This window comes from Saccostrea cucullata, unplaced genomic scaffold (assembly GCF_032062105.1).
Source record: "Saccostrea cucullata isolate Sc308-1 unplaced genomic scaffold, CSIRO_AGI_Scuc_v1 ctg3985, whole genome shotgun sequence".
Taxonomy (NCBI): domain Eukaryota; kingdom Metazoa; phylum Mollusca; class Bivalvia; order Ostreida; family Ostreidae; genus Saccostrea; species Saccostrea cuccullata.
The window spans coordinates 25,492-35,204 of NW_026932231.1; the positions used below are offsets into that span (position 1 = coordinate 25,492).

At 33.9% G+C, this 9,713-nt stretch overlaps 1 protein-coding gene across 1 annotated transcript; it reads left to right on the forward strand.

The window, feature by feature from the left end:
- The first annotated feature begins 2 nt into the window (after positions 1-2).
- Positions 3-6,993, forward strand: LOC134234673 (uncharacterized). The gene is made up of 2 exons (XM_062716734.1): positions 3-47; positions 6,564-6,993. Exon 2 carries the CDS (start codon positions 6,569-6,571, stop codon positions 6,953-6,955), a length of 387 nt encoding a protein of 128 aa, XP_062572718.1. The 5' UTR covers positions 3-47; positions 6,564-6,568; the 3' UTR covers positions 6,956-6,993.
- The last annotated feature ends 2,720 nt before the right edge of the window (positions 6,994-9,713 follow it).

The following is a 9,713-nucleotide window of genomic DNA, read 5'->3' on the forward strand; positions in this document are numbered from 1 at the left end:
TTGTATATTCAAAGTGTGAGTGGAAACTGATAGTTTTGACGAATAAGGTAAATGAACTCTGAGTAAAATATAACAATCTATACATGTATCAAAAACTATAATAGCAAAATAAACAATCTTTAACTGAAATGGCCGGGAAACAGCTGGGAAACTAGCTTATATACTTGTCTATTATTTATTGGGAATTAGATGGCTCGTTTTAACACTCTTGAGAGGGAATACGAGTCGTCAACTTCTCAAAAGAAAATAGTACTTACTTTTTTTGTTGCTTGTCAAGTTTTTTTTCAGGTTTGAAATTGTTTTTCTCTTTTGAATTAACCCCCCCCCCCCATTCTACTTGCTAAAATGTATTCGAACATAGATAATGTTCCCACGTTCGCGCAATGAATCGTTTGCGGATTGATTTCAAACTGCATGACGAATCGCAAATAAAAGATGCTAGAAATACCATGGTAATACTATACATTTATTGACTGTGTTTGACAGCTGTTCAAGTTGAGCAGTTGAGGACATGTGTTTTGTCAGACCCAGGCTGAGCAGGGAAACAGTTTGATTTCAGGTTCGACAAAATGCATTTTATCCGAGAACATGGTCAATAAATGTTTGTTATAGCTTTATATAGCGCATATGAGCTAAAAAAAAAATAATAAATTTTAAAAAAGGAGATTAAGTGATTTATATGATATTTGTTTTTTTACGTCAAATTTTCGCCGATTTGAACTTAAATATCCCCATGTTTCTACAGTAAAAATGACTTTTAAAAACTGTGTCTGATATTTATAAATGCCGAGTCGGAAATAAATCAGTTATTGTTTTTGATGTCTAATATCTATGATTTTAACATTTATTAGACATGGATGATTTAGAATATTTTAAAACGTAATTATAATTATTCCAAAATTGAATTATCTATGGGCAGCAGAAAGGGCAAAAATTACCATAATGAGAAAACAAACAATTATTTTAATTTCAATGACCATAAAAACTTAACAAATGATATACAATGCATCATCAACAGACCTTTTCGCAGAACAAATATACATTAACGCAAAACCAACGACCACGTACGTAACAAACATATACAGTGAGGTTGCCGTTATCGAATCACTTAGTAAAGAATGTTTCCACTTAAGCATAGTGCCGTGGCCCCTTTTTCGGACCCTTCTAACTTTATCTAATTAACTCAAATGTTAATTATTTTACACCTAACTCATACTTTGTTATCTTTGTGGTATATTACTTGCAAAAATTCACACTGAAAACGGCGTCTTAGTTTTATAAATGGTAATTTAAAAAGCCATATACTTCGTGTTAAATCCGGAATGTTGCGCTTGTCCGAGTTGGGTTTTAATTGTGTCACATTAATATTCAGTGTAGGCGGGGCATTTCATCGATCGATTGAAAACATGTAATATTTAGCCAGTTATAATGGCATTTGGAATTTAATACAAAATACAAACTGTATACAGAAAAATTAACACAAAGAATTTTTCAAGAATTACGACATTTTTTTTTTTTACGAAAGATGGTACTGGGGGAGGATCTTTGAGATGTATATGATCCCTATAAACAGAGACCGTGGTTTTATATGTCTCTGCTATAAATCCAGATTCCCCATCTTGTGGTCGTTCCTCGGTGGAAATTTAACACTAAATTAAATAAACTGAGCCTACTTGAATATGAAAACGGAGAAAATCTTATTTAAGAAAAACGTCTATATTTTTTAAAAGATTAGTGCCGTATTGCAATTCTAAACATCTCTCTCTCTCTCTCTCTCCGTACTTTTTAAAGTACAGTAAATACCCCGAACTTCTCACAAATAATGGTGTACAGAATATTTTTTGTGATGCTGCATGTGGTGACATTTTATCACTAAAACAATTTTATTAATTGTATGTGCGATTTTTTTTGTTTTATGATTTTTTTGGGGGGGGGGGGGGTAGCAGTAAGATTTCATGCTAGTGTTAAACAATCTACATATTCTACCCTGTGTCCTTATATTTTTTACAATCAAAAACACTTTGAGGAATGATGCTACTTCGAAGATGGGAGCTAAATCTTTGAAACTCGTTGAGCCTCTAAACGTGCCCCTTAAATCCAAGGACTAAAAATAAAATATCGTTACATTTTTTTCCAATTTAATATTCCAGCACCATATTAAAAAAACACTTGACAAAAGAGAAATAATTCTATATTGATTGATTGAAAATGTACATGTAACGGTCTAAGTTGGACGCCTTTCGACGGAATCTACAACCACTTGGTTTATCGATTTTTTTCACAATGTTACCTGAGTCTACAAATCACGTGGTAAATTGGAATATCAAACAGGTCACAATGAGGTCAATGACATGTAAATACCCGTAAACAGTGAAGAAAACTGTCGGCGTTTTGTACCTTTTTTCAAAAAGTTTACCCCGAGCGCAGGCTGGCCCAAAATTCTCCCCTAAATATGTTGAATTTCCAAAAGTTCTACACCTTCTGTCCTTTTGAGAAATTTGGGCAAGCATGCGCTCACTATGTATTTCAGCTCTTAAAATCGGAATAACTTTGAATAACAATGGAGATTCGTGATTTGCATTGACCCCTCTTACAAAACACAGTCTCGTTCTTCAATATTACTCACTTTTAATTTCTGTAATTTTGCAAAGTTGCGATCTAGACCTTGAAGAATTGTTTTATTAATTTCATAAGGCTACTTTCTACACCTTATTTTTGCGCAATTTACCGGGGGCCACGTTTAGTACACTAAGTGCAATCATTCTTTGCTTGGATATTTCGTACCTGAGTATGAGTTAAATTCATTTTACAACATTGTTTGGTGGTACTATGTTTTACTTATAACATCATATATATTTCCCCAATAACCACTGATTAAATAAAAAAATATCGCTGTACTTGTGTTAACATTGTTTTCTCCTTTACCGGATCATTTTCTCCATTACCGAATCACGTGACATAAAGCTGATTATTCTGGTTCGGGACCGTGTAAATTTAAAAATACCCTTATTACGTAACGTTTTACTATGCCTTAAAATATTTCAAACCCCACCCACCACCCAAAAAAGTAGAAAAGCTAGGAATTTTTTGAGTTAATTGTTTGCATCCGACAATTAATGTAAAAACAACAGCAATGAAATCATAGGGAAAACAAATGACTAGTTGGTATAAGAGGACGTAAAAACTTATATGTGCATGATGAACTGCAAACAGCCGAAGAATTAATTTTTGATTCAAAAATTGTACTCATTGAGCTACCACACCCCCTCCCCATAATTTTGTCGCTATTTAGATAGAAAATATATTGCTAGATATATGATTGTGCCCCCTCAAAAAAAAAAACAACAACAACGTCAGATGACCTTTTTATGCTTGATTAATTAATTGTCAAGGAATTTTGGTGGTTGATAGTGCCTCCTCAACTGAAAATGTATGGCTCTGCACCCCCCCCCCCCCTACCTACCAACTGAAATTGCTTCCTACGAGCCTGGCTTCAGAGATACCTAAAGCTGAAAGGAACAATTATATTTTCAAAATGTCGAGACCCAAGACCTAAATTTCCTCCAATGAGCAGAGACAACTTTACAAATAATGATGTTGGGATTCATTTGCTGGATCTCTCCATTCCAATATCCACAGTAGACTAAATACCAGTATTCCGATTTATTAAATACTGGAGGTTGTCCTTTCACTTTATATGGGTCTACTTCAACTGTCCATCGTCTCTATAGAAATGACTAAGACAGCTCATTCTCCTCAGTCTAGCTGCTTTCATAGTGCTCTTTCTCCCTTTTACGTGAAGACAGTGGTGGCATATATTCCATATAGGCAAAAGGCTGCAGTCTGCATATCATTTTCTCAATATGTAATTTAAATCATATGTTTACTAACTAGTATATGTTGAAAAAAAGGGGGGGGGGGTATCATAATACTCTGTTTATAATTTGTTTAGCTTGATGTTGAATTGAAAAAGTATTGTTAGCAATATGCATTTTATATTATACGAGCTTGATCTTGATCATGACAAGAAATAAAAATTTATTATTGGAAATAATTTTTTAGGGAATAGGAAAACTGCAAACGGGGTATTGTTGGAAATAATGATTTAGTAGGGAAGTTTAAATTGCAAAGGGATAAATAAATAAAATTTCTAAATCTTAATTTTGTTTGGTAATCATGACGATTTTTATTTGGCTATCGTCGATGTCTTCACATTAGCTTACATGCACATATACCACCGGGAGACATTCTCGAATCCACATGCTCTGTACTTCTTACTGATTTTGACTGCTGATTTTGTTTATGTGTATTTTAACCACCTTTATTGTTTGTACGCTTTTTGTAGACATCTTCTGTTGTTGTTTTTTTTTCTTTTACTGTAACTGGTGTGCAAAAAACCGCATACGAAAAATTATAATTTGGACAGGATCCCTGCATCTCATATTTCTTGAAACAGTGATTCGTTATTGGAAACCTAAGTACCCCCAACTTTAAAGCGAATACTATTAATTTCTGATTTAGAAATTGTATGACGCTTTCAGTGCTTTTAGACACATAATTTTATTAAACATCTGCACCAAATTTGTTTACCTAGACTGTACGATTCACATTGGAGCGGTACCGAAAAGTGAAAGTAGTCTGCTTGCATATACGCTTCTGGTCAGCGTCACAAAAAAGCTTGTTCATGTTTATTTAAAAATTAGGACATAAAACGAGTTGAATTTAATAATTTCATGATATATGATAAAAGCAAGAATAATTCAGCATGACAGGGAAGGTTAAGCTAAGTATTGGACTTTGATAAGAAAAATACAGAATCTTCATCTGAAAGTGATTCGTTAACGGGTGCGATTCGTTATTGGCAACCTCACTGTATGAATGTAAAACCAACGATCATCTTTGCAGAACAAACGTACATATAAAAACACAACAAACGAAAAAAACTTAAAAACGTGCACGGGGTAAATCTAGTCTTCCCGACACCTGGCTCCCGATCGACGGTCCCGGATTTTTTTTTTTTTTTTTTTTTTTTTTTGGGCGATTTCTTTTTTGTCGGTGCACAGAAACTCTTCAAACTTCTCAGGCACATTTTCTTTTTAAATAAATTCAATGATATGTAAAAAAAAAAATTAAACCAATTTGCGTATTCATTACTGAACCAGCAGTATCACCTGTAAATGTAGTACTCGGTTATAAAACGGACATCGATACAGAGAGACGTAAGGTGTCGTAGATATTAAAGGTGCATGGACACAGATTTGAAGTTAATATTTTCTGCATAATAATACGACTTTAATATATATTCTAATAGCATTTCACACAAAAATATATTAAAAATCTTATTTCATATAAAAGTTATTGAAACTTCAAATTTTTAGACGGGTTTGATTGACACATCCTTGCACTCTCACAAATTTCAATTTTATTCTTAATACTTAGAAAAAGTGGCAATCTTGTTTCAATAACTTTAAGATGAAATAAAATTAACTTCAAATCTGTGTCCATGTATGTTTAAAGATATTAAAAATATTGTTATTGAGAAAATATTTCCTTTCAAAAAGATGGAATTAGTAATTCAGTAGAAATTGATGGTGTTAATAATAAAAAATGAACATTTGAATTCTATAAAAATTCATAACATCAAAATGATTTGATTTCAAAAAAGATTTTTATCAAAATTTTCATAAAAATAGCTAAATCTAACATTGTACTTATGGTAAAACCATGCAAATTGAAAGTATTGCATTGTTATACATTGACGTAGCATCGTTTTTTAAAGGAGGGGCCAACCAGAGAAAAAAATTCAATCTAGCCGAAAAAAAGATTTTAAAAACTTGACAAGTAAAAACAAAAAGGAAACTAAAATGATATAGCCCACACTCGAAAATCCTATTTCGTTTGTGTGAGTGAGGGTGTGTGTGTTGGGGGGGAGGGGCTGTTAAATTCAACTTCTTTCAGTACCAATTTTTTCCTAATATACATACTACATAACCCTTTTTCGACCTTACTCTTAAATTTGGGAAATGTTGCTGCGGGCCTGTCATATGATATGTCACTGTAATTAAAAGTTATCATAATAGATTCTAGATAATAGATTATATATTGATGAATTTTTTTTAACCCAGAAATGTGCCTGAGAAGTGTGAAGAGTTTCTGTGCACCGACAAAAAAGAAATCGCAAAAAAAAAAAAAAAAAAAAAAAAAATCCGGGACCGTCGATCGGGAGCCGGGTGTCGGGAAGACTAGATTTACCCCGTGCACGTTTGTTAAGTTTTTTTCGTTTGTTGTGTTTTTATGTACGTTTGTTCTGCAAAGATGATCGTTGGTTTTACATTCATATATGTTTGTTACGTACGTGGTCGTTGGTTTTGCGTTAATGTATATTTGTTCTGCGAAAAGGTCTGTTGATGATGCATTGTATATCATTTGTTAAGTTTTTATGGTCATTGAAATTAAAATAATTGTTTTCTCATTATGGTAATTTTTGCCCTTTCCGCTGCCCATAATTATCCTCATCATTAGAGTTTGTTTAATACTGCTTTCTATCTCTTTCCTCTGATAAGCAAGGATGGCGCAACAAATGAATCAAGAGAAAGGAAAGACATCTGTTGTAAACATCAGAAAGTTCAGTCTGAAGAAAATGGGGTACAAAGACTTGGAGGATTGGCTGAGGAATCCTGATCACGTGTACATAGGGAGGGACATGACACATTACGTGCCCGGGGCAAAGGGCAGCAAATGGGGGAACCCCCTTAAATCAAAGCAGTGTGGGAGAGAAGAAAGTGTTCGTAAATACAAAGAGTACATAGAAACTGACAGGGAAATTCGTGACAACGGCAGAACGCTGTACGATTCGCTGGAGGAACTGAGGGGCAAAACTCTGGGGTGCTGGTGTTACCCGGAACGATGTCACGGCAACGCTCTAATGGAATTATTGGAGGAGACGTCCAAGTGACATTTTATACATTTGTCCATGTTGAATGGAATGAAGAGACATGGAGGGGGGGGGGGGGCTGAGTGTTTTTGTTCGACGTTAAGGGGACGACTATTTTGATTCGATCGGGGGGGGGGGGGGGGGGGGGGGGGGCAGATTATTTATTTTCGTTTCAGACGACAGAGAAAGACATTTCTGTAACTGAAAGAAAAATAATCCATTAATTTCTTCACTGAGAAAATGATGAGAGGGGGAGCAAATGTTTGTCTCCAGAACACTAACAAAGTGCAGCTATTAAGATTGAACTTTTTCAACTGTGATAAAGATTCTCTGTTATAGTGTAAAATATAAGTATGCACTAATATCGTCAGCAAAATGTTTATGAATGGTATTTATTGACTTTATCTTGACTTTACAGACGAACCTTGGTGGCACATTGTATATCGGTATACCTGCTATTCGCAGATAAAATAGGTTGTGAAAACATTTTCATAGTTTAATTGCTGTTCATCGTTAAACGATTAAAAATTTCTTAAAACCATACTGTCCTAAGAATTTTTTTAATGAAAATATGAATTTAAAAAAATGAAAGTATTGATAGTTATAGTAAAATACCTCAATGGAGAGCTACAGTCCTGGGAGTTTCGACGTTACCCTGTTAAGAGCAGAAGAGACGGATTTCCGGGAGGAAGCGCAATATGTTGCTTTATTAAATTACAATGTACATTTATAATTATTATGTACTAGTATTAATAACAATATGACGAACTTTTATGAGCTCATTATTTTTTTTACAACAAAAATAGTTCATTTGTCAAACATGGCTAAATCTCGGCAATAGTATTGGGGGATAAGGATATCCTTTTCCAGAATGAGCATAACCCGAGGCTTAACTGCTTAAAATCAAGTAAATGTAGTTATTTTCCCCAAATCACTTCAAAAAAACTTCTAAGAGATTAAAAAAAGACAATTAAAACAAACAGCAACGTTTTTACGAACACTCGCAATACTGTATTTGTATGACAGTACATATTTTAAACATTAATATTTCTAAATTACATATATGAACACACATTTATCCTACCTTCCTTCTAACTTCTTTGCATGCCCATTACATACTTTGCTCTGGGTCCTTACTTATTCTTCGTGTATTCCCATTTCTTCAACTGTTCTCCTTGTCAATGCTTTTTGTATCTTTCCCATTTTATCAATGCACCTTTAGCTCCTCTTTACTCTTTGGTTATTCAAAAGCGTACGCTGGACGAATGAAGTCGACATTCCCAGGATTCCTTTCTGCCGCTGCACGAAAAACACCCTTCTTTACTTCTTTCGATTTGACGTCTTAGATCGGTTTATTCTCACTTAGCCAAAATTCTGAATTTCTTATTCCCATCGAGCCAAAATTGGGATTTTCATACCTGAGTCGTGGCTAGGAAAAGCAGAAATTGGTTTATTATTGATGATTTTTAAAGAATTTTCCTATATATTTCTATGTAAAACTTTGGTCGGCCATTGTGGCCCCGCTACCCCCGGAGGTCATGATTTGAACAAACTTGAATCTACACTACCTGAAGATGTTTCCCCATACGTTTCATCTTTCCTGGCACAGTGGTTCTTGAGAAGAAGATTTTTTAAACATGCCACCAAATTTTCATTAATTCCCAATTATCTCCCCTTGAATGAGGACGTGGCCCTTCATTTGAACAAACTTGAATCCCCTTCACCCAAGGATGCTTTGTGGTAAGTTTGGTTGAAAGTGACCCAGCGGTTCTTGAGAAGAAGTCGAAAATGTGAAAAGTTTACAGACAGACGGACAGCTAGACAGACAGACGGACGCCGGACAAAATGTAATCAGAAAAGCTCACTTGAGCCTTCGGCTCAGGTGAGCTAAAAAAGGAATTGAATTAAATTTACTTTGCAGAAATGTACTAAATAGGAATTACATGTATTGAAAAATCAATTGATGGTTAATTGAAATAAAGAAACAAGTGGTTGTGATTGTATACTTATGCATATACTTATGCAATTACATTTTGTAAAAATATCATATAATCTGATTCATATAGTTTAATACTGGAAATGCATCAAGTTTCCATGCAAACCTGATATTAAGTCCTTAATGTACAAATTTAAGTTTATAGTTTAAGAACTAGGATTTTTAGAAAAATGTTCATATCACTTCATGTAAGTTAGAAAAGTTTGTCAATAATCTTTAAAACTTTCAGTATGCATCTTATGCATCAAAGAAGAATTGGTTTCTTAAAATACCTATAATGAAAAAAATGTTTTAATGATAATATTGTATATTTATCAGATTTTTTCATAGGCATATCTATTTGTATTTGAAAATGCAGTCATTTTAATTTTTCATTTTTTTTTCTATTGATATGATATAACGTCGTAAAAAAAAATAGGTCACCTGTAATTAATTTCTTTTGTTCTCTCCCTCCCCTTACCTGTACCCCATTCCCAACAAACCACCAAAACCAGTCACCTGTATAAATTTTAGAATTTTGGCTAAGTGGGAAGACACCCTTAGATCATGGGTAATGATCTTTTGACATACCGTGGAAAAATATTACTCTGGGTGTCTCTCAAGATAATCACCCTGAGAAAAAGATTTTTTATTCTAAAATTCGGCAAACTGAAAAAAGAAATATTGTTTTTCTTATTTGAATTAGAAGCTGCGCATATTGTCACTGGCCTTCCTATTTATATATGCCCCTCGTAAGTCTCTATATTATGAAACAGGATGGGAAACACTAGCCTATAGACGGGA